Source organism: Zootoca vivipara, chromosome 15, assembly GCF_963506605.1.
Source record: "Zootoca vivipara chromosome 15, rZooViv1.1, whole genome shotgun sequence".
NCBI classification, from domain to species: domain Eukaryota; kingdom Metazoa; phylum Chordata; class Lepidosauria; order Squamata; family Lacertidae; genus Zootoca; species Zootoca vivipara.
The window spans coordinates 158,494-185,022 of NC_083290.1; the positions used below are offsets into that span (position 1 = coordinate 158,494).

The 26,529-nt window shown below is 57.6% G+C and overlaps 1 protein-coding gene across 2 annotated transcripts; it reads right to left on the reverse strand.

Moving 5' to 3' along the window:
• Nucleotides 1-26,042, reverse strand: SLC43A2 (solute carrier family 43 member 2). Of its 2 annotated transcripts, none has more exons than XM_035138835.2 (14): nt 25,986-26,042; nt 22,561-22,793; nt 18,105-18,354; nt 16,395-16,450; nt 15,312-15,388; nt 12,674-12,766; nt 11,520-11,653; nt 10,769-10,971; nt 9,895-10,041; nt 7,927-8,071; nt 6,324-6,453; nt 5,515-5,588; nt 3,424-3,547; nt 1-1,341 (listed from the first exon to the last, which is right to left on the reverse strand). In XM_035138835.2, exons 2-14 carry the CDS (start codon nt 22,718-22,720, stop codon nt 1,180-1,182), a joined length of 1,755 nt encoding a protein of 584 aa, XP_034994726.1. In that variant the 5' UTR covers nt 22,721-22,793; nt 25,986-26,042; the 3' UTR covers nt 1-1,179. The 2 variants fall into 2 exon arrangements, with proteins under 2 accessions (XP_034994726.1, XP_034994727.1); XM_035138836.2 differs by lacking the exon at nt 25,986-26,042 and adding an exon at nt 25,884-25,979.
• Between the last annotated feature and the right edge of the window lie 487 nt (nt 26,043-26,529).

The window sequence follows — 26,529 nt, forward strand, 5'->3', positions numbered from 1 at the left end:
ATTTGTGAAATCAACACTCAAACCATGTCTGGGTTTTCTTTCTTTTTTTAAGAGACAAGACAGCAGGGGAGGAGGCTGTTCAGGACACACAAGAAAGAGAGGCTGCGTCATCCTTGCCATTGTCACCACGTGTGAGTAAACGGCTCTCCCTGTGGAGTGACTGTCAGCCACCAGGGGGCGCAGCGGCTCCACCAGGCTGCCAGTAGAAGAGGATCAGGATGAGCCCACGTACCTTCATGGGCAAAGCCATCGGCCCCCCTGTGCCTGAGAGATCCCCAAATAGCGACAGATGGATGGGGTGGGGGGGCAAGCCTGTGGCATCCCTTTCAGGAAAGGGGTAGGGGAACATTCATCAAGCTTGCCCCACTGGAGCTCAGTCTAGGCACCCCTGCCAGCCTGTTTATTGCTTTGCAAAGCAGGAGCTGCTCCCTCCCCAGGCAGAGAGGAGAGCAAGCTTCCCCACCCACTCCCAGCAAAATTCAGTGCCAGCTTCACATCAGACCAGCCCTTTAGTGGGCAGCAGGGGGTGGGCCCCAGCCCCTCTGCCACTAGATCCAGGCCAGCTGGATGTGCCCCCATCTTCCTTGCCCCTTCAGTGGCCCAGAGGCAGCCCCCTGCCCTGCAGCAAGTAGCCGTGAGGGAAACCAGCACCTGCCCTATCTGGAGCAGAATGAAGAGGTCCGTGGCTGTTGCCCAGGTCAGTCTGCAGAGTCCCATTGGGCTCCCCTCCTCTCCCAGCCGCGTCAGGCTGGAGGACGGACTGGCATCTGGAGGCAGGGGGGGGAGGCTTGCTTCTGGGCTCCAGGAACGGTAGAGGGCAGAGGAGGGCGGCAGGAGAGCACCTGTGTCCTGCACTGGCGCAAGCTACAGTTGGGGGCAGTGAAGAGGCAGGGCAGGCTCTGCTTTTGCAGACCAGTCAGAGCCCCTGTGGCACCAGTCTCTCGTGACGAAGCAGCGAGGGAGCGGAAGAGGCGTGTGGCCATTGAGGACTCTGGTGAGGCCCATGCTGGCCCAGCCGCTGCTTCTGCCTGTCTCTGGAGGCTGCTGTGGGGCTGGGCAGAGGGGGACAAGGCAGGAGCTGAAAGGGGGCACAAGCAGCACCCCCAGTGAGGGGGAGGAGATGCTGCCGCCTTTGCCCATAGAGGCTCCCAGCCCAGTCCGGCAAAGAGAAGCCGCCTCCTAGACAAAGGCCTCCTGGCTCGGTGTGCCATTGATCTTGAGGAAGAGCTTGGCATCTTCGCTCTTCTGCCGCTTCTCACGCTCCAGCCGCCGGCGGAAGAAGATCAGGTAGAGCGGGAGGCAGAAGCCCATCATGCTTGCCCCCAGGAGCCCCACATTGACCTGCAGGAGGACAGAAGAGGCCGGTAGTGTCAGCAGGAGGAGGAGGAGGGCAGAGGAAAGGCTGAAGCTCAGTCAAAGATGAAGAGCCTGGTGGCCAGCAGAAGTGAGGGTGGGGGGTCCCTGCTGCCCTGAGATCATTGAGGTGCCTTTGCACAGGGAGCAGGAGGAGGGTGTGGTAATGGCAGCAACAGTGTTGGTTCTTGCAGCTCAGCCTGCCTGGGGCCTGATCTGTTTGCACAGGGGCTTCGGAGGGGCTGTGGCTCAGTGGAAGAGCTCAGGGAGTGCTGGGAACAGGAATGGCCCAAAGACCTGCTGCCAGCCAGTGCTGGCAATACTGAGCCACAGGGGCCAACTTGGTTAGACTCTGTAAGGCAGCAGCCCCCATGGTCAGATTCCCCAACACCCGGTGGATGTCACCTTGAAGCACCTGCCTCCCCCACCTTGAACTGGAGGGGAGAGCCTTCTGCAAGCAAAGCACACTCTCCACCTCTGAGCAGGGGCTCTTGCTCTCAGGCACACACACACACACACACACACACACACACCGCCCCCAGGATGGGGGGAAGCAGCTGAGGGATGCGAGGCCCCCTCCCTAGGCCTGGAGCTGGGTGTTTACCTGTGCAACCTGGGTATGTTTACACAACAAGGCCAGGTGTTGGTTGGAGGGCAACCAACGGGGAGAAAGAGCTGGAGGAGATCCCATGTGGCCAGGATTTTGCCCCCACCCCACTTCGGATTATCATTCACTGGCTAACAAGCCAAGATCTTCTCAGGGAGGCAGAGGACTCCCCCCTGCCGCTGCAATAGACTAAGGGGGGGATCTGCTCTCTTGAAAACCCCTTTTTTGGGGGGGGGGGTTTAAGGCATTGTGTGGAAGTGGCTCCTCCCCAGGCTGCCTGGTTGCCACAAGAGTTCTGCAAACTCCTGCTGCAGACCAGCAGCACCCACTGGGCTCTCCCCACAGCAGCTCCAGTTGTAAGGGAAGGGGTCTGCGCCAGCCCCAAATCCAGAAAAAAACAGAAGCTGGAATTGCCGGGAAGACACAGCGCCCACAGGAAGGAAGGAGTCCTCTGCTCCTGCTCCCTGGCTCCTGCCAGCCTCCCTCCAGCAGCACTGCTCTGCTGCGCTCCCCCCCCCAAATCATGATTTGGAAACAGACCAGCGGCTGCCAGCCAGCCCTCAGCTGCTCCCAGGCAGGTGCCAGGTGCTCTGCTGTCTAAACAGAAAACAAGGTGGCCTCTGGGAGTCCAGCCAGAGGATCCAAGCAGCCTCGTCCCTTCCCAAACAGGCCCTGGAACGCCTTCCAGAGTGGAAGCTGCAGCAAAGAGCCCAGGGCGCCCTGGGGGAGCCTCCGGGGCAGAAGCGACAGACTTGGTCCCAGAACCTTCTGCCCCAGAGGAGGAGGAGGAGGAGGAGGCAGCCCCTGTCCAAGGCAGTAAATGCTGGGTGCTGGGCGGGGGGAATCCCAAGAGGGGAGCGTTGCTGCTGCCCTCTGAGCCCTGCCTGCTTGGGGGCTTCCTCTCTTGGGGGCACCTGGGTGCCAAGAATTACTAGGGCCCCGGGTTTCCTGCTTTTACAAGAGCCCTGCCGACCAGAGGGAGACAGAAGCAGCCAGAAGGGGCCGCCACAGAAAAGGGTTCACCCACCCAAACCAAAGGCAGCTCCTTGCTTCAAGTCTGTGCAGAGGAACAGCCAAGAGAGGGTCTCCTCTGCCTCCCCTCCAACTGCTTGTGCCCACTTCAAGATCAGCCCCACCAGCCCTGGCGTGTTTTTCCCACAGGAGAGGGTGAGGAGTGGGGGCATCAATGCTGAGCAGAGAAATGGCTGGAGGGGGGAGAGCTATCCCAGCCCTTCGCCTGCTCAGGAAAGCTTCCCAAGGCTGCATTTGGAATTAAAGGGTTGTCTCCAACCCTGCTCTACTCCAACTAAACTCATCAAAATGGATAGTGCTCCAGAGGCCAGGTCTATTGATTTAAATGGGTCTCCTGAGTAAGATACAGCCGGCTGTCCCTTGCCATTTCCTCTGCACAAAAGCCAAGCGCGGGGAGCTCCACTGCGCCAGCCGCCCTACCCCTTACTTACCCAGAGAGGGTCTCCTTCCAAGGGCCCCATCATGGCCACGAAGAGGGGCTGCTGCAGGAGGGCAAAGAGGGCGCTGACCAGAGACTGCAGCCCTGTCAAGCTGCCAAATTGTGTGGAGGGGTACCTGCAGAAGAGGGGGGGCAAGGGGGAGAGAAAGGGGGCAGTCAGCTTTCTGCACTCATAGCCTGGCCACGTGGGGCTCCTCCCTGAGCCCAGCCCCACAGCCCATTACTCTCTGGAAGCAAAGACCCTTGGAGCCCATCAGAATCGGAGCAGAGGCTGAGGAGGCCCTGTCCATATCTGCATTCCAGTCCAGCGGCCGGCCAGGTGCCTCCAGCAAGCCCTGAAAGCAGGGGGTGAAGGCAGAAGCCCCCTCCCTGCCTTGCCATCTTCCTCCTCTGCTGGAGACAGTAAATGCCCCTGGGGGCCAGTCACCGAGTCACATGTGGGGAGGGAGCTGCTGCCCTCGGGTCCTGCCAGTGTGGCCTTCCCTTTGGAGCATCCAGTTACAAAACAGGATGCTGGAGTGGATGAGCCCCTTTGGCCAGATTCCGCGCCAAGGCTCTGCTTTTATGTTCTTCACCGCTGGCATTCAGGGGCATGGAGGCTCCGAGCAGAAAGGCCCCATGTGGCAGACGCAGCAAACAGCCATAAAGCAGGGTCTCCCCAAAGCCCTGCCGCTCCCTGGCAATTCACGCTCCTGACATTCTTCATTCCAGCCTCTCCAGCAGCAGCTTGGGCAATTCTGCCCTGTGCATAGCACAGCACAGCTGGAGCAGCCAGAGGGCAGGATGCAGTCTACCTTCAAAGTCTTCAGCAGAACATGGGCAGAGATTATTTCCCCCCTTGCCCAAGCAAAAGCGAGGACTAGACGTTTGTGTTTGGAAGCGGGGCAAGCCTACAATCCTCAGGAGTCTGGTTTCCACATCATCAAATCCCACAAAAGGCTAAATGCACATGCTTAACTGGTCAAATCTAGCTGTCCCGGGGGGGTGTGTGTGTGTGCTTCTGCATAATGTGTTCCAAGCTTCCCTAAAGTGGGTGGGAGAGGAAGCTTATATATATATATATATATATATGGCATTTGTGCCCTGAGTCCAGACCTTGGGCCTGATCACTTGCACCCCAAACTAGAAACAACTGCTTTGGACCACAGGCCCCTGGATTTCAACTCTCCCCACACCCTGAGCTGGAATGTGGGGCACCTCTGAGCAAACAGAGTCCAGGTTGGGCTACAAGCCTTGGCTCCCTTCCCACCGCCTGCCTGGGCACGAAGGAGCCCTAGAGGAGTGGCCCAGTCAAGCCAGGCAGATCAGCATCATTGATTGGAAAGTGTTGAAGGCTGGAGGTTGCCAGGAGAAAACAGGAGCCTGGGAAAGCAGGCCAGAGGGCTTCTCTTCCTCCTCCTCCTCCTGTAGTTGAGCAATGTTCAGCTTGAAAAGCCAAGAACTGGAGCCGGACCAACAATTCCCGCATTGATCATCACGTTCATATACTTCTTTGATTAAAAAACAAACCCAAGGACAAAAACACCCAAGTCAGGCCTAGCTGAGCTGCAGCAGCTGAAACCAGATCTGGTTATGGGTTGAGCGTTGCATGCCTGATAGGCAAGATGCGGTTCAGAGGAGAGGACAGCATCCTTGGGCTCCCCCCGAGATTCTGGCCTAGATGGGGCTCTCCAAAGGAAGAGGGTATTGTGGTGGAGAGAAGCATCTGGGTGGCCGAAGCAGAGGGCGGGATCCCTGGGCTGGGCCTGCGATTAGGAAACTGTTTTGCTCCCACCAGGAATTCTGCAACCAGAGCAGAGGGTGACATCAAATGGATATCAGGTGCAGAGGAGAGGATGAAAGCATGTGGGTCATGTTCAGCACCCTCCCCTTGAGCAACACCCAGAGAAGCAGGCCCACAGCCAGCAGCTGCAGCTGCTCATAAGCTAATCCAGGGAGGAGGAGAACAAACATGACCCAGAAATGGGCTGGAAGGTAGGGCAAGGTGGCCAAGAATGAGGAGCATCCCCAGCCAGGAACTGGATGCCTGTAAACAAAGTGGGTGGCAGCAAAGCCCAGGCGGGCAATTGAGGACTAGACTTACACGGCTGCATAGAGGCCGCCCACGGCAGAATGGATGAATCCTCTTACGATGGTGTGCAAGATGAAGGAGAGGATCTGGAAGAGGAGGAAAGACACACAACCCTGAATTCTCACCCCAAGACACCTTCTGAACGCCCAGGGCAAGCACCAACTACTTGCCCACCCCTCTTCCCTCTGGGGAGCTCGCAGGGCTGCCCCCCTCCCCTCCACAGGGACCCCCTTCCATCCACAGAGGCGCTGAAGAAGGATCCTCATCACACTCGAACCCAGAGACGTCCCACAAAGCTGACTGTCGGAAGAGAAAGGACATCTGCCCACAACGTGGGACTCCCTCCCCCAGGAGGCAGCAACGGCCACCAACCTGGGCAGCTTTCAAAGAGGATGAGGCAAATTCATGGAGAGTGGCTGCTACCCCTGATGGGAGGAGGCTCTGCTCTGCCTCTCTGCCAGAGGCAGCAATGCTTCTGAATGTCAGGGGGAGAGAGAGCTCTTGTGCTCAGGCCCTGCTTGGCCACTGCAAGGACAGGATACTGGACTAGATGGGCCTGATCCAACAGGGCCTTCTGATGGTCTTATGACCAAGCATCTTTCAACTCAGCACCTGTTGTCTGCCTACTGGGAGCAGGTGGGGTTGGAGGACCACCTTGTTCAAACAGGCTGGGAAATGGGGATCCTGCTCACAGGGGACGCAAGGTCCCCTAAGACAGAAAACAGGTGAGGCCTGGACTGGCCCCCACAGCACCTACCGGCCCAGTTCTTGCCTCTACTGTGCTGAGCCTTTGACAACTGCTCTCCCTGCCAGCTACTCACTTGTAAAGGCAGGTTGGGAATGAGGCAGGTGATCCCAAAGCCCACCAGCAGCAGATTGGTAAAAGCGAAAGCTCGGGTGGCGTTCTCCACCTTCTGGATCTGCCGGTCTCGGCGCTTCTTCTTGCTGCCCCTGCAGGGAGAGGAACGGAGGGGGTCAGGGGGGCTTGCAGGGGCCAGGGGGAGATCCGCAAGGGAGGAGGGAGACCAAGTCTCCAGCCTTCATTGCACAACAAAAGAAGCCAAGCACGGGGCAGGCTGGCTCCTCCAGATTGTGTGAGATTCCCAACACCTTGGGAGAGGAGGTGGTACAAAAAAGGGATCAAACAGATGAGTAAATTAGAGGAAGAGCAGCTGCTTTGCATGCCTAAGGTCCCAGGCATCTGCAAGGAGGAGAATCCCTGGAGAGCCATTGCTGACACTTAGTGTAGGCCAGGGGTCTCCAGACTTACCGGGCTTTGGGCCGGTTCCCACCGCACCGGTCGCGCGGAGGGCGGGGGAGTGCGGGCCGGTGGGCGGGGGAGTGTGCACCCGGGCGCTTACTGGTGCGGCGGCGCGCTTCCAGGTCAGAAAAAGCGCCGGAAATCGTTTGTGCGCATGCGTATGGGCCTCCCCCGACCCGGAAGTGCACCAGAAATGACCTCTTCTGGGTCGGGAGAGGCCCATACGCATGCGCACAAAGGATTTTCAGCGCTTTTTTCCGACCTGGAAGAGCGCCGCCGCGCTGCGCGCCGTAAGAGGGGGGTCGTCGCGGGCCGGATTGGGAGGCCAATTGGGCCGCATCCGGCCCCCAGGCCGTAGTTTGGGGACCCTGGTGTAGGCAGTACTGGGGTAAATGGGCTGAGGGTCTGGCTGAGTCCAAGGCAGTTTCCTGTGCTCCTAAGTCACAGTCCCAGCAGTCGGGGTCAGGGCAGACCCCCAATGCCCCTGCTGCCTGGTGGGGGTCCCTGCTGTGGAGTCTCAATTGCTTGGCAAAGAAAGAGGGGGCACAGGAGCATGCCCCTCTTTTCACCCACCATGCCACAAGTCCTCAGCCTTTTCAGGCCTGTGATACCCACACGAGCATTTGGGGCAGTCACATCTAAGTTGTTCTACCAGATACTTGCAGGGTGTTTTGTGCTGCAGCAGACCCACCTCAGACCCTTTGGAGGGGCCCAAAGGCCAATGTTCTAGACACACACACACACCCTGGGGTCATCCCAGCAGTGGGCAGCAGCTGAGCCCCTCCTCCCTGACTGCTGGGAGTCCAGTAGCTGCTGGAAGTGCTCAGATGCTCCCCCCTCCTGGGTTGCCCTTTTCCCCAGGAGGGCAGCTGGTTTTGGTATCAAGCTGAGCAGAGGAGGTCTAGCCACAAGCCAACCACTGGCTCCTGGCATAAATGAAGGCGGAAGCATTTCTCCCCATCAGCCTCCAGGCTCTTGGTCCTTCTAGGTCAGCGGAGGGCTGGGCAGACTGTGCTTCCATGGGGAGCCTTGGCCTAGGGCCTCAGACTCCTCCCAAGTCTGGTTAGACTCCCATGGGGAGGAAGGAGCTGGGGGTCCCCCTCCCCAGACGGCGGATCCAGAGGGCAGCCAGCGCCCTCGCAGCCTGCCTTTGTGCTACTCACTGGCTGGGGGCGCTCCCCTCGTCCGCCTCCTCCGCAGCGCTGTCGTCACACTCCTTGAGCTTCCAGTCCATGATGTATCCGATGACGGGGGCCGTCATCAGGCAGAGGAGCTGCAGGACTCCAAAGATGGTGGTGTAAAGGTCCACTGGAAGAGAGAGAGGAAGGGCGGCGTCAGGGCAGGGCCAGGCAAAGGCCTGCGAGGTTTGGATGGCTGGAAAGGGGAGACTGAGAGGGGAGGGCAGCTGGACAACAAGCAAAGGAGGGGCATTGTGTGTGGCACCATTTGGGGCAGGCAGGCAAGCAGCTGGATGCATCCCTTTAAAACAGGGAGGGGACACCTGTGGCCATCCAGGGGCTGTGCTCCTCCAGCAGCCAGCACAGACAGAGGAATGATGGGAGTCGGAGTCCAGCAGCCTCTGCAGGGCCACAGGCGGGCCCTTCTCTCCTTTGTGTAAAACTCCCAATCCTGAGCCTGGGCGCCTCCTTGGTGGAGGGCTGGTGAACAGCAAGACCCAGGCCCCTGAGGAGATGCAGCCACAGCCCCCCAGGCTGGGGGCAGAGGAGTTTGAGGACACCAGAGCAGAGTCAGGAGGGAAGTGGGGGTTTGGAAGCCCAGAGTGAAGGCCGAAAGGCTGCCCCCCCCCAGCAGAGCTTGCCAAGCAGTGAAACCCCAGGAAGAGAGGAGGGGTGGGAGGGGGTTGGCCTGGCAGCCGCTCAGCTTCAAGCCCCCCCCCCGCCAGCCGCCCGCCTGCCTGCCCACTTGCTCGCTCGGCTGCGCTTCCCTTCCCCTGAGCCTCCCTGTTGTTTTCATGAAAGCGCCTCTTGATTTATCTGCCTCGCAGATTCCAGATTTAACAAGCCCAAACTGGATCTCGGAGCGCAAGACACAAATGGTTTCGTCCTGTTGTGCAAAAGACAAACAACCAGCTCATGGAAATCGCTCCCTTTCCTGGCTGGCTCCCTTCCAGCTGCTATAAATACGGGCCTTGAGTCAGCGGCACTGAAGCTCACAAGCACAACCCCCCCCCCAGTGACACCCCGTCAGCTGCTGGGCTTCTCCCTTCACTCGGGGGGGGGGGCGAGGAAGGGAAGCGAGAGCCAGGAAACTCCCCCCCCCCCTGCAGCCAGAAGCACAAGCCGCAGCTGACAGATTTCTTTTCTCCCGCAAACCAGAAAGAAAGAGAGTTGTCGGGACATTCTGAGGAACTGAACTCCGCTACCCCTGAGCCACGAGACACCCAAGGGTGTCACAGAAACATGGCCGAAATTACGCCTGGCATTGAGCCGGTGGTTGCCCTCGTGGAGAGAGGAGTCTGCCAGCCTATGCTTGGAGGCACAACCAGGCCAGCTGGATCCTGGCTGGCAGCAGCAGGTGCTGGCAACACCCGAAGGCCCAGCGGAGAGGGGTCTGCAAGGAGCACCTCACAGCATGGCTTCCCGAGGGCCCCCCACCACCACAAAACACCCTAATTTCACGCTGTGCAGGAACCACCCAGTGGCAAAGCCGTCCTGGGTGGCCAAGATGACAAGCGCATGAGAGTGCCACACTCCTCAGTGGAACGGGTGCGATTCCTGGCACTGAACTGAGAGTGCTAAAGAACCCTAGAAACTGTAGTTTGTTGGCAATGCTGGGAATCAGCTTTGTGAGTAGCAAACTACAGTTCCCATGACCCTTTGGGGGAAGCCATGACCGTTAACATGGCATAAATGGACTTTAAACGTATAAACGTATAGAAGGGAGGTGACCCTGGGAAGTGTTGGCTTCCAATGCTCCTCAAGGCCCAAGGACCTCTTGGGAGGCCACCGACGAGTCCGGCGGCTTTTTATTCGAGAAAGGGGCTTAGAGAATATTTCAAGGCATGAGTCCGTTTGCATGAGATTGCCGGGAGGCTGACTCTGTGCAGGGAGGGGCAAGCGCTGCTCTTCCCTTGCAAGCCGCTAAGGGGGCACGGGGGGAGCTGCACCCACCTGTCTGCAGATCCCCGTCCACCAGGAACTCCAGGATGTTGTTCATGGCGCCCATGTAGAAGATGAGCCTCAGCTGCGTGACACACATGGTGACCAGGCTGAGCAGCAGGATGGGGCTGAAGACGCTGTGCATGAAGGACGGGGAGGCTGTGGGGGGAGGGGGGAGGAAGGAAATAAGGAAGGAAGGGGGCTGGTGGCTCCTCCTTGGGAGATGCCAGTTGCCCCCTGGGCCACTGGGGCCACCTGGCCATCCCAAAGAACATTGTGCATTCATCCTGCGAAGGCATAGCCTCAGATCACTCGCTGTTGCTGGGAGGAAACAGTCTGTGCGGAAAGTGTGGCTGCCAGTCTGGCTGGCAAAAGTGTGTGGCCCACACAAGTGGAGGAAGCAATTTCCCCCTGTGCTGTCCGTTTTGTGATACTGCTTTTCATGTTGCTATAAGCTTTAAATTTGGTGCAGTTTTTACTAAAAATTGTGCTTGTTTTATTTCTGGATACCCTGTTGGTGACCAAGTGGGGCTTGCTGAATATCTGCACAGACAAAGGAAGTGATCCAACATCAGCAAAGGTGCAGACAACTCTCCCAGTGTCTTTCATGGTTTGGTCAGCTCCTGCCAACCCACTGGAAGAGAGAGAGGAATGGCCCTGGGGGAGAGACCTTGGCCCTTCCCAGGACGCCCCCAGTCCTTCCTCCGAGGGAGAACAGAAGGGACAGCTCTCACTGGACTCTGCATCACCAGAAACACACAGCAGTAAAACAAAATTGCATTTCCACATGAGGGGGGTTGGCAGTCCTGACACACACGCACGCACACACACACACACACGGGTCCAGAAAGAGATGACCCCAGGACCATCTCGCTGGTGGCCCCACCTGCGCTGTCCGCCTCGCACTTGACTTCCAGGTCCACGGTGGAGAGGCAGAGGTTCTTGTTCTCCTGCAGGGCGGCCACCTCCTTGGGGTTCTTCATGGAGCCGCCCACACTCAGGCGTCGGCCCACCGTCGTCACCTGCTTGTAGAACTGCTTCCCGGTGATCTTGTGGTCGAATCCCAGCCAGCTGAACTTGATCTTCACCCTGTCCAGTGGGAAGAAAGAGGGCAGAGGAGGGTTGGGATGTCTTCCTGACCTGCTGCCCTACATGCAGCATCTGGGCTGGGCTGCTGACGGGCACCGGGTTCAAGGGAGCATCTGCCCTGGCCGGCCTGCAGGGAGGCGAGGCACCAGCCACTCCGTGACCACAAATTTCTCATCTGCTGAATCCCACCCCAAAAGAGGGGTGCTTTGGAAATGCCCTGCCTGCATCCCCAAACACCCCACCCCCCACCCCTGGCTGGCATGAAGCTCTGGAGAGGCCTTGCTCATGTGTGCAACACAATACCCTCGGCGTATTTTACTTGCCATGTTTTTAGGGTTGTAGCATGGAAGTAACGTGGAAATGGCAAGCTCCTGTTTTGCAGGGGGTCCCTTGCAATGCTACAATTCTACGATTCAATGCACTGTGGTGGATGAGGTGAAAAATTCCCAGGAAGGGCCACCACACATCCCAAGGAAAGCCTTGGGCGGGGGGGGGGGTCTCAGAAGGACAGCCAAGGGTCCCCCCCAACACACACAAACAGGACTTACGTGTAGTCCATATCTTCTGGACCTGGGAAGGGCTCAAGGGGCCAGTTGAAGAAGCAGTTGAAGAAGACAAGGCCTGCACAGCAGGCCCAGACAACCAGGATGAGGATGAAGGAGACGCCAAAGTCATAGATCACCTGGAGGGGCAAAGGGAGGAAAGGCAGCCATCAGCAGCCAGTCCTTGGGGGGTCACCAGAGGCAGCAGCAGGACCCCCTCCTTCCCCATGGACTTGGGGGGGGGTCCCTCAGGTTGAAGGCATTTGCAACGGAAGAGTCAGGATGTCAGAGCAGATGCACAGAAGGTGCTCCATCTATTTTTCTGCCATGTACCTCTGCATCTTCTTGCAATGAATTCACAGTCAACCTCAAAGGTATGGAGGGTGCAATCAAGAAGTGTTTGGCCAAGGGGCCCTTTCCCCAATGCCAGATGCCAGGAACGAAAGGGTTCCCCCTGACCTCCTGCTTGGGGATTTCCTGTCCCATGTCAGGCCTTAAGGCCAATCACAGAGCTCGTCTGGCCAACGAAAAGCATCTCCCCACAGCTGGCATTCGGGAGTCTGGGGATTTGGAACTGGATTCCGCACCCGCTGCCCCAAATGTCTTATTTCTGTCTTGCTTTTTCTGTCCATGGACATGCAAATCAGCTTGCAATAAGAGGCCCCTGGTATAATGCCCTCTTCCTCTGTGGAAAGGCAAGCTAGGCATGGCTGCCTATTCTGTCAGCCACAAGTGGGTTAAAAATATGAATTCTGCTTATACTCCTCCAGTTTATTTGCGTATTTTAAGCAACCCCTTTGTTAAGGGGATCTTCACATTCTCATCATGGGGCCAGCAGAATTCTAGGAAAGCTCATCTCACTTCACGGTGGCATTGAGGTCTGGGGGGGTTAGTAGCAGGAAGCTGGCAGAATGACTGAAATGCCAATGCCGGTTACTGAGAATTCCCCCATTGCTCTCTCAACAGGCGGCGTCCTTTTTTTGGAGGGGGGGGCAGATAGTCGCTGTAGAGAAGCTGGAGGAGCTTAAATACCTCCCCCAGAGAGCCCATCCCTGCATTAGGCAAGGGACCCCCCCCAAGCAGCATCACTCATCTGCATCACTGGAAAAGGACCCCATCCGCCTCCAGCAGCAACAAGCTGGAGCTCTGAGCCAACATACCTTGACTCCTGGGAAGGTCACAGCCGACGAGGCGTAAGAGCCAATCATGAGGGCAATGAAGGTGGAGCGAAGGTCGCCAAACATGTTGGGCAGCTGAGAAGGAAGGAAGGGAGGGAGGCAGGAAGAAGGGGAGGGTTAGGGCAGGTGGGCTGTGTGGGGAGGAAAGGAGCCTGTTTACTCGGGAGCAAAAACCAGGGGGGCAGGAGGGCGAAGCAGTTGCTGCCAGGCTCAGCTTTGGGAGGGAGGTCTCCATATCTTGTGGTATCCAATGCTGGAGAGGCAGATCTGCTTTCCCCCTTTTAAAGAGTTAAAAGCCGTCTGAGAGCACCGTAAACCTCTGGCGTCCCCACAGAGTCTGCAGGCTTTCTGGTACCATTTCAAATGCCTGCAAGCCAAGACAGGTGTCCAACCAGCAGGAGGAAGCCCCCCACAAGGCGGGCTGCCAGGCAGGGCCGGAGCTTTGCAGGGCTTGCTCTCTGCACGCACTCAGTTGCCCTCCACAACCCAGCCTGGGGCATCCTCAGGGGCCAGAGCTGTCCCTTGACACACAAGCTCAGAATATCCACGCAGCACCCTGACAACACATGGGGCAAAGACTCTTCTGTTTCAATGCCTTTTCCCTCCAGGATCCAAGTGAGAAAATGCCACGGCTTGTTTGCCTGCAGAAGGCTCTGGGTTCAAAAAGGGCAGCTGCTGTCAGTCAGAGGAGAGAGCCCAGAATGAGTGGTGCAAATGCGCTGACTCAGCGCAAGGCAGTTTCCCAAGTGTCACAACAACTTGCCCTGGGCTCACCCTCGTGGGAAGAAGATTGCAAAGGCCGGGGCAAGTCTGTGTGGAGGCAGCCAAGGGCAGTGGTGACGAAGTCAGAGGCTGCTGTGCCAACAAAACAAGACCTGGATGCGCACGTACGTCTCAGGTCTTGTCCTTCCCCAACGGCGGCTGAATGTGCTCTGCTGGGTTAGGCTGCGTGAAAGAGGCCCAGCAAGAAGCCGGGGGGGGGCAGCTGCTCCCACTAAGCCTCTGAGCAAATGGCTGGCTGGTCTGGCACTTGACCTCTGGAAGCCACACACCAGCCCTGACTGAGAAACACAGTCCAGGGGAACCATGAACTCTGGTGCCCATTCTGTGCCTCTCTCAGACCCCCCCCCCCAGCCACCCTGCAGCTTCTGCACACCAAAGGCGCTGGGCACACTCACTCCCTCCAGCCCTGAGAGGCTGCAGTGGGACAAGCATCCCTAGAGGGGGCCAACGGGAGAAGGAAGCACCACTTTGGCAACAGAAAAACAGCTGCTCCCGCACTTGCCCTGTCTGGGCAAGCAATGGCCAAGAGACAAGACAGCTTAGCCTTGCATGGAAAAGAGAAACCAAGTTGTGAAAGGAACTGGCCGGGGGGGGGGGAGAAGTGGGAGACTCAGATCTTCCCTGCTCAGTCAGCCTTCCCCAGCCTCCAGATGCATTGCACCATGTCTGCCATCTGCCTGCCCCACCAGCTGAAGAGACATTTCACTGGCCGCCCATCTGAAGGGGACACAGGAAGGTGCCAGGGAAGGGGGCAGAGACTATGACATTCTCCACCTTCCCCCAGCTCAGAGGCCTCCCCCCTCAACATGCCCAGAGAGCTGGGGCTGCTTTTTCCAAAGGCTGCCTGGGCTCCTGTTGCAGCTGCCTGTTTACAGGGCTGAGAATATTCCTGCTGTGAGGATCTCTCTAGCAGGAAAGGGGGGGTGGCAGTGATGTGGGGGGGGGGAAAGCTTCCACCTGGCTCCGTCCGTCCCCCCCCCCTGGCTGCCTCTCTAGCTGCAGCGCTTTGGATGCAATGCAGCAGCCGGGTCCTTAAATAACCCCAGAGCAGAGGAGGCGAGCAGCTTACAGATTTGTTCTGCGTTCAGAGAGGGGAGGGGAAGAGGAAGCCGGCAGCCGGCAGCTGCATCCTGGGCTGCACTGCAGTGCTGTACGCCACCGGGGGAGCGGCTGAGGCCCACCCTGCAGGAGGAGAGGTGCTGGGGGGGGGCTCAGGGATGCCTGGAGGGAAAGCACCCCGGGTAAAACCTGCCTGAGCCCCTCCAGTGGCAGAGTCTGGGCTGGCAGAAGAGGGTCTCTGGGAGGCCATCCTGGGAACCAGGAAGCAGGGACCCCACCAGGTCCCTTCCGCTCAGAGGAAGCACACAGCCTGGGTCCAGGAAAAGGCCATTCAGGCTTGGGGAAACTGACAACTCCCCCCTCAAAAAATACCCCAAGATCTGCTCTCCAGACTGTTGCACAGCCAGAGTCAATGGGTGCTGGGGGGGACCAGGAGATTTGAGAACACAGAACCCCCCTGGCAGCCCGTTCCTGTTCTCAACCCAGTTTGGGGGGGTCTGTAACCACATCTTCATTTCCAAGAGACTTTGGTGGGAGGGGTGAAGGGAGCCTGAGAATGTGCAAGAAGGAAGTGAAGCCTTCAAGACAAGCGGAAAAAACAGCCCTGGGCACTTCCTCAATGAGGCCTCAGTCCTGGCAGATTCATTCACTCTTCCCATTTCGAGGTCCCTGAAAGGGCTGAAGGGGAGGCCAGGCAGGGACTCTGGGGTGAGGGGCATCAGCTGCCAGGTACAGGGAGTCCCCCCTCCCGCCCTCCCAGCGCACTCCCTGCACTTACCGTGAGCGAAGTAAAGGTCATGCACATCCCCCCAAAGCCGTTCAGTGCCAGGGAGATGAAGATCAGCACCGACAGAGCTGAGGAGGGAAGCGGGGAGGGTAGAGGTTGTCAATGGGGCAGCAGGCCCACCAGCAAAAACCCCAAAGGCACCAATGGCCTTCTAGCTCAGCCCCAGCTTTGCGAGAGAGGGAGGGGCCAGATCTGCCAGCCCCCCAGCTCCATCCCACACAGAGTGCTGAGATTCTTGTTGTAACGGGAAACTCTTCCAAGGACTGGATGTGGGACCTTCTGCCCTGCCCCTGAGCTGTGGTCTTTCCCCCAAAGAGATAGGGAAGATTCTAACCCTTGTGGTTCTAAATGAGAACATGAGCAGAGCTGCCTTTTACTGCATCTGCCCAGACCAGCAACAGTTTCTCTGGGGTCTTTCCGATGCCAGCAGCTGCAGTGACCTGGTCCTTCTGTAACCGCAGAGGCGGCTGCCAGGGCTAGAACCAGGGACCTCCTCTGCTGCAAAGCCCCCCACTTTGGGGAGGGCTCTTCCCATGGACCTATAGCCCCCTCCCTACAAAGTAGCTTTCAGGCAGGGGCCTCTCCTGCCCCTTTCGCAGGAGATGTCCAGGACTGGACTGGGAAGTGCTGTGCTCTTGGTAGGTTTATTATTATCTTTATTATTTTTATTATTATGTGCCCTTCCTCACATAGCTGGAGAATAAAAACCCCTCAACTCTCAGCTGCTGCCATGTCTGATCATTTGAGGCCAGGGCAGCGGGGGGGGGGGATTTTCACCCTCCAAACGTGGCTGAATTCTGTCCCATCAGCCTCACCCAGGATAGCCAATGCCCAGGGAAGATGGGAGCTGTAGTTTGGAAGCATCAGGAGAACTGCAGGCGGCTCTCCCTTGATTCAGGCAGTGCTTTTAAGCAGCTTGGCCACCCAAAGACAAGCAAGCCCACAGAAGGTGGAGTCCAGGTTGGAGGCAGGACTGGGTACAAACCCCACCCGACAGCCCCTGCCCACAACAACCTCCCCCTCCCCTAGAGACAGGGGTCCCGTCACCCCACCCCCACCCCCTAGGCAACTTACAGTCCGGGTTGCTGGCTCCATAGGCGATCATGACGCAGGAGACAGAAAAACAGGCGCTGCAATGGAGGAAAAGGCAACTGGTCACAGGCCAGCAGAGCTTATGAGAAGGAGTGGTGGGGGGTGGGGCAATGTCTGCCTTGCCATGTCTGTCTTAGCACAGAGACACCCGAAGCCAGAAGATATGGTTTTTCTCCTTGGTCACTTTTTCTGATTTCCTCCCAATTAATGGAGGCTGAAGCAGGAAGACAGATTGATAGAGGCTTTCCCTCTTTGCTCCCTCGTTCCCCCTGCCAACTTGCAGAAGATGGGGAGCCCCACAGGCCAAACGCAAGGCAAAGGGTGGGGGAGAGGGAGTGGTGGTGGTGCTGCCAGCTGAGTCCAGCAACACCTGGAGGACACAAGGCTGGGGGAGGCTGGCCTGTTTGGAGAGAAGGACGCTCCCCCTTTTCTGCTGCAGAGCAGGAGGCCAGCTTTTTCTCCTTGGTTTGCTCCTGTGCTTTTAAGAGCAGTCTGACCTCAGACATCAGCAAGTGGAGTTTCCTCCCCACAGCCTGGAGATGGGCTGTTTCCTCACCTCTGCAGATGAGGCTGCCATGGTGGTTCTCCCCACACCCACCCCAGGCCACTTAGGAATCTCAAGAGCTCTGCTCTTTGCCTTTAATCCCACCCCCAAAAAACCAGGAGTCCCAGGGGCTAGACCAGGCAGTCCTGTTTCCAAATACAGTGGGACCTCGGCTTACAAGCCACTCGACATCCGACGTTTTCGAGTTACGAGCGGGTACAGTGGCCACGCGCTTACGATTTTTTCGACATCCGAACGGAAAACCCGTTCGCGGCTAGATGCGGTTTCCTCGACTTACCAATTTTTCCGTTCCTGATGCATTTCTATGGGAAACCGCCTTTCCTATGGGAAACTCGACTTACGAAGTTTTCGACCTACGAGTGTGCATTCGGAACGGATTAAATTCGTAAGTCGAGGTCCCACTGTACCAATTGCTGGAAATCACAGGAGGGGAGGAGACTCTGGTGCACAGCCCTGCTTGTGGGACTCTTGCAGGCAGTGGGTTGGCCCCTGAGAGAGCAAGATGCTGGGCTGGATGGGCCATGGGCCTGATTCTGCAAGCTGCTCTTCATGTCCTCTTTATGAGTGATCCTTACGCACTCATAAGAATGTCAGAAATAGCTGGATCAGGCCAAAGGGGACCCACCTGGTCACATCCTGTCCTCACAGGGATCATCCAGGTGCCCCCAAGGGAAGCCCCAAAACAGGGCTTGAGCGCAACAGAGACTCCTACCAACTGGTACTGGGAGGCAGACAGCCTCAGACAGCAAAAGGCAGCACACAGCCACAGTCGCCACTGGCTAGCAGACATTCCTGCCCAAATTTCCCTTCTCCTCTTCTAAAGCCATCCCAGTTGGTGGCTGTCACTGCCTCCTGCAGTTGGGGGCAAAGCAAAGGCTCAGGCAAGGGAAAACAAACAAACAAACAAACACACACACACACACACACACACACAAACAAACACACACACACACACACACAAACAAACAAACAAACAAACAAACAGATCACAAACACCCACCATGTGTTAAGGACCAGTTCTGCTTCGATTCAGGAAACCTCCAGCCTGGCCCAGCAGGCATGGTCTGATCCCCGGGGGAAACCCTCGCAAGACCCCTGCTCAGGAACCCAATAGCCCCCAGCCTCACCTTCCCAGCAGCCGCAGCTTGCGGGGGCCGTACTTGTCCATGACGATGCCCAGGGGCAGGGTGATGGCGCTGAGCAGGAAGGAGCCCACGGTGAAGGCCAGGTTCAGCATCTCATCCTGCTCCTTGCAGATCAGCCAGCCGTTCATGCGCACCTCAGGCTCCGGGGCCGCCAAGGCTGCTGCCACCGTCTGGTTGCCCATCGCCAGGGAGGAGTTGGGGGGACCGGTGCGCGCCGAGCTGGTGGAGTTCTCTGGAGGGAGATGAGGGAGGTCAGCCCAGGAGGCAGCAGCCGTCACTAAAGGAAGGTCAGCCTCTCCGGACCCTTTGGGACTAACAGGGCGGCTGTAGCAGAAAACCTCCAGCGGCCAGAACTGGCTCCATTAGGAGCAGAAAGCCATCCAGCGATCCACCTGGCTCAATATTATCTGCACGGACTGGCAGCAAAGGCTCTCCAGGCATATATAGAGGGGCCAGAGCTCAGTGGCAGAACATTTGCTTGGCACAGGAAGCTAGAGGCCTTATACAAAGGCCTTACACTGACCCTTGGCCAGTCTAGTTCAGTCTACACTGGCTGCAGCAGCTCTCCAGAGTTTCAAGCAGGGAATCTTTCCCAGCCCTACCTGGGGACTTCAGCGGGGATTGAACCCAGGACTGTCTGCTGCCCCTGAGCTACAGCCCTTCCCCAAGCTGCTGCCGGCCAGTGTGGGGAATACTGAGCAATATGGACAGACTCTGTTCAATCCCCCAATCTGGGAAGTGCTGCTCCTGTACCTGTGAGCTCAGAGGAGCACCACACACACACACACACACACACACACACACACACACACACACCTTGCTCAGAAGCATTTCAAACCCAACAGCTGGCTACTGCCCACCCACCCCTTTCCCCCACCCCAACGAGGGAGGCCTCTCTTGCCAATGGCTCTGTGCAAATATTAACTAAACTCGCAGACACGCTCCCTCACCTGGGCACCCACAGAGCAGCTCAAGCACGCAGGGCCTGGGGGGGGGGTCCTCCTGACCGAGAGGGAGAGGCAGGAAACAGAGGGAGGGGGGAGGACAGACTCTGCCAAACGGGGGGGGGGGGCTGCCAGTTGGAGGCTGCCTGTGACCTGAGCTCCCTCGGCTGCAGCTCAGTCACACCACTTACCAGTTGAGCGCAGGAGTGGCTTTGCAGGAGCAGCTGCCTCACCACAAACAGGGGACTGTTTGTAGTGGAAACACGGGTCCCGGGAGGGGACGCTCTGCGGTGCCCTTGAGAAGCCCCAGCTCAGGTGACAGGCACTCCTACCTGGCATGGAGGATGATCAGCCCAAAGACCTGCAGGCCAACCTCTCCGGAGGGGGCTGGACCCATTTCCAGCACCCCCAGTCCCACAGCAAAGATGGGGGCCTGAACAGGAACACTCTCAATGCAGCAACATTTTGCTGCAGGCCCCACTTATGCAGGAGCTTGGCTGCCATTTTTAATCCCACCCAATCCAGTCTGGGAGCCCATGTAGGTTTCCACTAGTCTGGGCCCTTTGGTGGTCTTTTGCCGGTCGTGCCACCTCCATGCTCAGCCCTGGCTCATTATCCCTCATTCGTTAGTCCCAGGCCCAACCAGGAAGCTCCTTGGGGGTGTCTACTCCAGGCATCCCTAAACTTCGGCCCTCCAGATGTTTTGGACTACAATTCCCATCTTCCCCGACCACTGGTCCTGTTAGCTAGGGATCATGGGAGTTGTAGGCCAAAACATCTGGAGGGGTGCAGTCCTCTTTCCCTGCCAACCCACTTATTTCCTACTGTCTGCATAAAAGCATAAGGGGAGCCCTGAGCAGCAGCTGGATCAGGCCCAAGGAGGCCTACAGCACCCAGCCAGGTGCCCCAAACAGCCACCCTCGTCCCCCTCGTGGTTCCCAGCCACAGGCATTAGTCGGGTGCAAGAGGGGAGGGAGTGCCCAGCCATTGTGGCTTAACTGGCTCCCTGTCCACCAGAGAGGGGTTCCCCCTGCCCCATGGCTGCTCAAGCTCTCCCAGGAGTCCTGGGTGGGTGTGACTCAGGCTACACCCAAGTACAAACCACCACAGACTTCTTTTACATAATGGCAACAACAGGTGGAGAACTTTGAGCCAATTCCAGTGGCTGACTTCAAAGAAAAATATACTGGTTGGGGGGGGGGACACCGCTATGAACAGCTCCCCACTCTGCATTCTGAAGGCGCCAGGATGTTCAATCTCCGTCATCCTGCAGCTAAGAGGATCTGAGGTAGCGGCTGATGCAGTGGAAGCCAGAGAAGGCAATCAACCTGAGCTGGCTGGATCAACAAGCAGCCTGCTGAGGAGGCCGGAGGCCGCTTCCTACGTCTCCCTCCCCACCCCACAAACAGAATGTCCCCCAGCCACAATCCAGGCAGGCCAGCCTGCAGCCTCAGGCAGCGTCTGCCTCTGACATTCATTAACCCAGGAAACTGAAGGAGCACAGGCTGATCTCAGCCGCCTGCCCAGGGAGGGAAGGGGGAGCGAGAGCAGACACAGGATTTCACAGAGCAAGGACCCCCCCCCCCGGCCGCCGCCTTTAGCTCCACTCTGGAAGGAAAAGGCAGGCAGAAACAGAAGCAGCAGCAGCAGAAGCAGCAGCCCTAGACACCCAGATAAAAGCAGATAAGGGAAGCAGAGTCAGCAGGGAGAAGATGCTGGCTCAACAGGTTACTAGGGCAATGGGTTAGTGGGGCAGCCGATTAAGACTGGGGCAAAGTAGAAGGAGCGGATGGGCCAGGTTGGGGGGGGGTCCCCTCTCTCTAGGTGGAACCTCCCCTCTAGGGATGAGGGTGAGGATGAGAATCCAGCACCCATTCTGGAGGGGCCAGAGTCCCTCCTGGCACAGAGGCTGAAGGTCTCACAAGGAGCACACAAGAGGCCCAGCCGAGGGATGGGGCTCCCTTGGGCTGTGACCCCACACCTTGCCCCTTGCCCCCTGGACTCCACCCCTCCTGCCCTGTGCCTTGGCTGCCTTGACTCAGCAATCTCAGCTTCTCTTTTCTGGCAAAGGGAGCCTGTTTCCTGCCTCCGGGAGCTGAAGCAGCAGAAGCCGCCGAGGGCAGCTCAGCAGAGCCAGGAAACCAGCCCAGAGCAGAGTCATCCCTTGAGGGAGCAGCCTGGGCCTCTTGCTTCCCACCAAACCTCTGCCTGGCCCTGAATGGGGCATCTCTTCAGACCCAGTGAAAGACTGACTTGGCGTCCAAAGGGCAGTCCTGACCAAGCCAGACGGAGCGACAAAGAGGACGGACACACAACGCTGGGCACCCGCAAGAGCCCCAGGAGGCTGCCAGCGTCCATCCGACTTCTTACAACTGTTGCTCCCAAGGACTGAGACCAAGCCCTGAGATAGCAAAGGCCAGTCTGTTTGCCTGCCCACCAACGCAACTCCTGGTCCAAAAGGCAGGGCTGGCCTGCCAGATTCATCCTCAGGGGCAGGCAGGGCTTGGGGGCAGGAGAGAGACCAGGGCCTGAGCCGGGTCAGTAGCAAGAGCAGAAGGCCGGGGGGGGGGGGGACACACAGGCAGAGCAAGGTTGCCTTAGGCCTGACGTTCCCTAGACAGGGAGGGGCGCAAGACCACTAATTCCAGAGTCCAAAACTACTGAACTCCACCACCCTAAAGCGGAAATGTCTCCTCGGTCATTACTGAGCAATAAATGGCAGCACCTTTTTCCAATTGCAACACAAGGCATTTTTTTCTGCAGATTAGCAGAAGTCTTCTGATAAGCTTCAAGGCTGTCAGCAAATATGTAAGCAGCCAAGGTGGGGAGGGAGGGGGAGGGAGAAGATGCTGTTTTAAATCTCTCCTGGCCAGTAAGGTCTGCTCCAGCCTTAGCAGGAGGGGAGCAGCAACAGAGTCCACCTCCTAGTTGCTCCACTGTTTGCTTCACCCCCCCCCCCCTGCTCACAGCTGTTAATCTTTGGCAATCATCTAGATCCATTTACAAGCTAATCATTAGATGTTGCAAGAGAAGCGCCTAGAGCAGAGCCTGGGAAGCTAGGAAAGGCAGCCGGGGAGAGAGAGAGGAGATCCTGCTGTGCAACACTGGGGGTCACTCAGTCCTGGAGGTGGGGGGTGTTGGGGGAGGGACAATTTCTGGGCAGTGACTGGCCCAGTAGGAAAGGGGGCATCATAGCCAATGAGAAGCCCGGGCCCACAGCGCCAAATCTCCCAAGGGCTTGAGAGGTGGGCTGTGGGAAACGCTGGCCCTACAAATGCAGGCGAGTTGCAGCTCTCTTGGCCATTGGCCACGTTTGCTGGGGCTGATGGGAGTTGGGCCAGGAATGGAAGTTTGTTCCCAAGGCCTGCCTGGCAAAATGCAGAGGAAGGAAGCAGGTTCAGCTCTGGCCAGGATCCCAACCTGGTGGCATAAGCGCCTCCCACAGCAGCACAGGCACACTCCCCAGAGAGCTGGGAAGCCGTTTCTCCCCTTACCTGGTGGAGGGCACAAGTAGGAGTAGAAGCCCTCGGACTTGAGCATGATGAGGAGGGAGCCCCAGCCCAGGAGGACGGCGGAGAAGAAGAGGTTTTCTACCACGGCCGTGCAGGCCATCCACCAGCGCCGCCGGTGGGCCGTGGCCAGCGTGGGAGCCATGACACCAGCGAGGAGGGCGAAGGCAAGGACGGCGGGAAGCAAGCGGGGCCTTCTTCGCGTGGGCTCCTCCAAACTGCAAGAAACAGAAAGTGATAAATGCTTTGGCCCTGGGGCAGCCACCTCCTCAACGAGGCAGGTCCCAATCCCACCTCTAAGTGGGGAGAGGAGGAAGACCAAGGAGACACAAGACCCTCAACACACACTCCTGCCCGGCCACCATGAACAGTACTAAGAGCCGCTTACATTGAGGGGGGGGGGACCACATTGCAATACCTCACGGGGGAACACAGAGTTCAATTCTAGGTCCGGGAATGCAAAGTTCTGTCAAGTTTTAATTGGGCTTTGAAAATTAAGCAGAATCCAGAATCAGCAGAAGGAAGCCATTTGGGGGGGGGGGGTTTGAAATAAATTGAGTTATCATCCAGCCTCAGTGGCAGAGAAGGGAAGCAAGACCCTGAAAAGTCCTGATCAGCCCCCCCTTGACTAAGCCATTTCTGTGATTATAACTCAGGCATCCCCAAACTGCGGCCCTCCAGATGTTTTGGCCTACAACTCCCATGATCCCTAGCTAACAGGACCAGTGGTCAGGGAAGATGGGAATTGTAGTCCAAAACATCTGGAGGGCCGAAGTTTGGGGGTGCCTGTTATAACTCCTGGGGTGGGGGAGGACTGACTGGGGAAGCGGATTGGGGGGGGCTTCCAGGTAACCTCCCCCCCCTTCTCATCTCCCAGGCACATCAGCCAGGTGCTTTTCGAACCTTTCTCCCACTCTGTCTCCTCTGGTGCCGTTTTCTGCTTCTTTAATATTTGTTTAACTGGATTTATTTTCAACCTGTGTTTTGTTGTGCTGTTGTGAATTCTCCACCCCCCACCCCCCATAATTTGGAAGCATTTTAAAAGCAGGGGATACATAACCAAAATAAAGCTGATAATAATAATTCATTCTCTCTCTCACTGGACCCAACCCCCTTCATCTATCCCTATAGGAAAACCAACCAGAAATGTTGCAAGGAGAAGCACCTTTAAACTCCCTGGGGGGCCACTGGGAGCAGCTCCCCATCCCCGAAGCCTTTTGGTGGAGAGGAGGGGGCACTTGGTGGCAGACACTGACTAAGGACCAAGGATCTCCATGGGGATCTGTGTCAGGCGAGCTGTGGATCTGTGGCTCAGTCCAAGGCTACCCTCTACCTGTTGCCGTTTCCCCTTCTCTTGGCTCCGAGGAGGAAGCAACAGGCAAGGCAAGGCAGAGGGGACAGAAAATCCCAGTGGCAAGTTATGAATTAAGAAGCCAGACCGTGGGGTCAAAGGGGATTCGTCTGGGACAGGTGAACTTTTAGCAAAGATATGCAGCGTGTTGGAAAAGTGGAAGGGAGCCAAGGAAACTCTAAAAGAACCAGGCAATTGCCGGCCTGGAGAGCATTGCTCTGGCGTAGGAGGAGCTGGCCTCACCTGGCAGCTCCTGCAAAAGAGAGGCCAAGCACTGGGTGTTCTCAAAGTGACAACAAGCACATAGATAAGGGTCATCCAGTAAACAAGATAGCCCTGGACTTCACAAAACATCTCCACAAAGTAAACTCAGCAGTGATAGGATTAAGAGGAAGGTTCCTCTTCCAGATAAAAAACTGGAGGGGATAATGAATGGGGAGTTCTCACAATGGAAGGGGGAAGAAAGCTGGGGGCGGGGTTCCCCCAAGGATCGCTATTACTTAATTATAATTAAAGTCAGTTGACTTTTACATGCATTTCAAGACAGTTTACTAACACATCACAAAAACAGGTAAAAATAGTTTTGAAAGCGGTGTTAAACCAACTTCTGAAGACTATGGAAAATGAGCCCCTGGAGGCAGGCAGAGATTTTCTTCCACCCAATATGGGGAGCTGTGCTTTTTAACATGCGACCAGGAGTTGGGGTGAACAGGGAGGTGGCCAAGTCTGCTGATGGCACCAAATTATCCAGGGTGGTTAAGAACGAAAGAAGAATTTCCAGAAGGATCTCTCCAAAATGGACTTTCAAATGTAAGGGTGGCTCTCTGTGGTGCATGTTTATTGGGTGGGTGGGGTGAAATTCTGATGGGGTCAGAACTGGCTGTGGTCATTTAAGAAATACCCATAGCACCCCTCCGCAGCTAATAGAAGCTTGTGGAGCAAAGGAGGTGGGTGGTTTAAAGTGCAGGAAGGGTTAATCAGTGGGGCACTGGGAACCCAAAGCCCAGTCAGCAGAATGAAGCCCCCAACCTAATTCTGAGGTAAGTGATGCATGTTGCTACCTAAATTGTGGGGGGCTCCCAGAAGACCATGAAGTTAGGAGTCTAAAATTACCCAACCCCACCACCCCCCACACAGCAAAATGGCCCCAATCCAAACTGCACCCAGAGACCACTGTTTAGAAGCAGAGAAAAAGAGTCGGCCCTCAGCGGGCAGCTGCAGTTAAAAAGGGGAAATTATTAGGCAAGGCAGAGAGAACGGCCTTTGACTCATGATGCCTCTGCACAAATCTGGAAGCTGGAAAGAAAAGAAAGAAAACAATTGCAGAGTTGGAAAAGGTTCAGAAGGAGGCCGCCAAACTGATCCAGGGAATGGACAGGCTCCCCTAGGAGGAAAGGCTGCTGGCATTTTGGGTCTTTTTAGTTTAAAGAAAAGATAAGAAGAGATACCACAGAGGTGTGCAAGATTATTCATGGTGTGGAGAGATAAAAGTTTTCCCTCCCTCAGGGGCCACACAATGAAGGTAAAAGAGCAGGAGATTAGGACAAGCCAAGAGCATACAAAACCCGTGGGACTCCCCACCACAAGATGCGGCAATAGATGCCATGCCAAGATAAGATGAATTCGACAGGAACTAGAGATATGGAGCACAATCAGCCAGGATAACTAAGTCAAGCCTCCATGTGCTAAGGCAGTGTACCTCTGAAGATCACATCCTTGGTCAGGGGAAGGCTGCTGCCTTCGCGCCCTGCTTGGGGGGCGCCGGGAAAGAACCTCGTTGCCCCCCTCGCTTGGCCAGGCTCCTCTCTCCTCCCCATGAGCAACCAAGGGGACACCCCCATTCCACCACGACACCCCCCCAAGAGCCGCTGCTTAGGGCAGGGCCAGCCCTCCTCCCGCAGCGCCCCACCGGGTCCCCAGCCTGGAAGTCGAGTCCGGGACGGGGGTCCCTCCTCACCCCGAAGCGCGCGGCGAGGGGGCAGGGCAAGCCGGGGGGCAGCGCCCCTCCGCGTCCCCGGGCGCAGCCGGCCTCCTGCCGCCCGCCCGCCCGCTCGCTCACCTGCCCGTCCTCCGCTCTCTCGCTCGCTGGCTGGGCGCCGCTGCTGCCGCTGCTTTGCTGGGCCGGGCAGGCAGCGGCTCCGCGCCTTTTATGCGGCCGGAGGAGCAAAACAAGGCGGGGCGCTGATTGGCGGCGGCGCAGCTAGAAACAGGCCGGGGACCAATCAGGCCGCGCCCGCCCGGCCATGGGGAGCTCGCTCGCTCCCTCCGCTACTCGCCGCGGGAAAGGCAAGGGCGCCTCGGGCCAGGCAGGCAGGCAGGGGCTCTCCGGGGCGCGCCGCTCAGGCCGGGCTGGGGGGGCTCCGGCAGCAGCAGCAGGGGCGGCCCTAGAGGGCCTCGCCGCCATGCACGCGGCCCTCCGCCCGCCCGCCCGCCACTCACCTGGCTCAAGCGGGCTGCAGCGCGCGCCTGGCTTTTGCGCGCTGCCGGCGAGGGAGCGGAGCGGAGGGGCGGCGGAGGCCGAGCGGCGCGCGGGGTCCCCTCTCGGGGCCGAGGAAACCGGCGCCTGCCTGCCTGCCTGCCTGCCTGCCTGCCTGCCTGCCTGC

Bases quoted from the DNA above. Each gene is read 5' to 3' on its own strand.
- SLC43A2 (XM_035138835.2), bottom strand. From the start codon at position 22,720: ATGGCTCCCACGCTGGCCACGGCCCACCGGCGGCGCTGGTGGATGGCC. The intron at 5,589-6,323 runs GTGAGTAGCTGG...CTCCTCTTCCAG, and splicing joins TTCCCAACCTGCCTTTACAA to ATCCTCTCCTTCATCTTGCA. The intron at 1,342-3,423 runs GTAAGTAAGGGG...GTCCTCCTGCAG, and splicing joins TGGAAGGAGACCCTCTCTGG to GTCAATGTGGGGCTCCTGGG.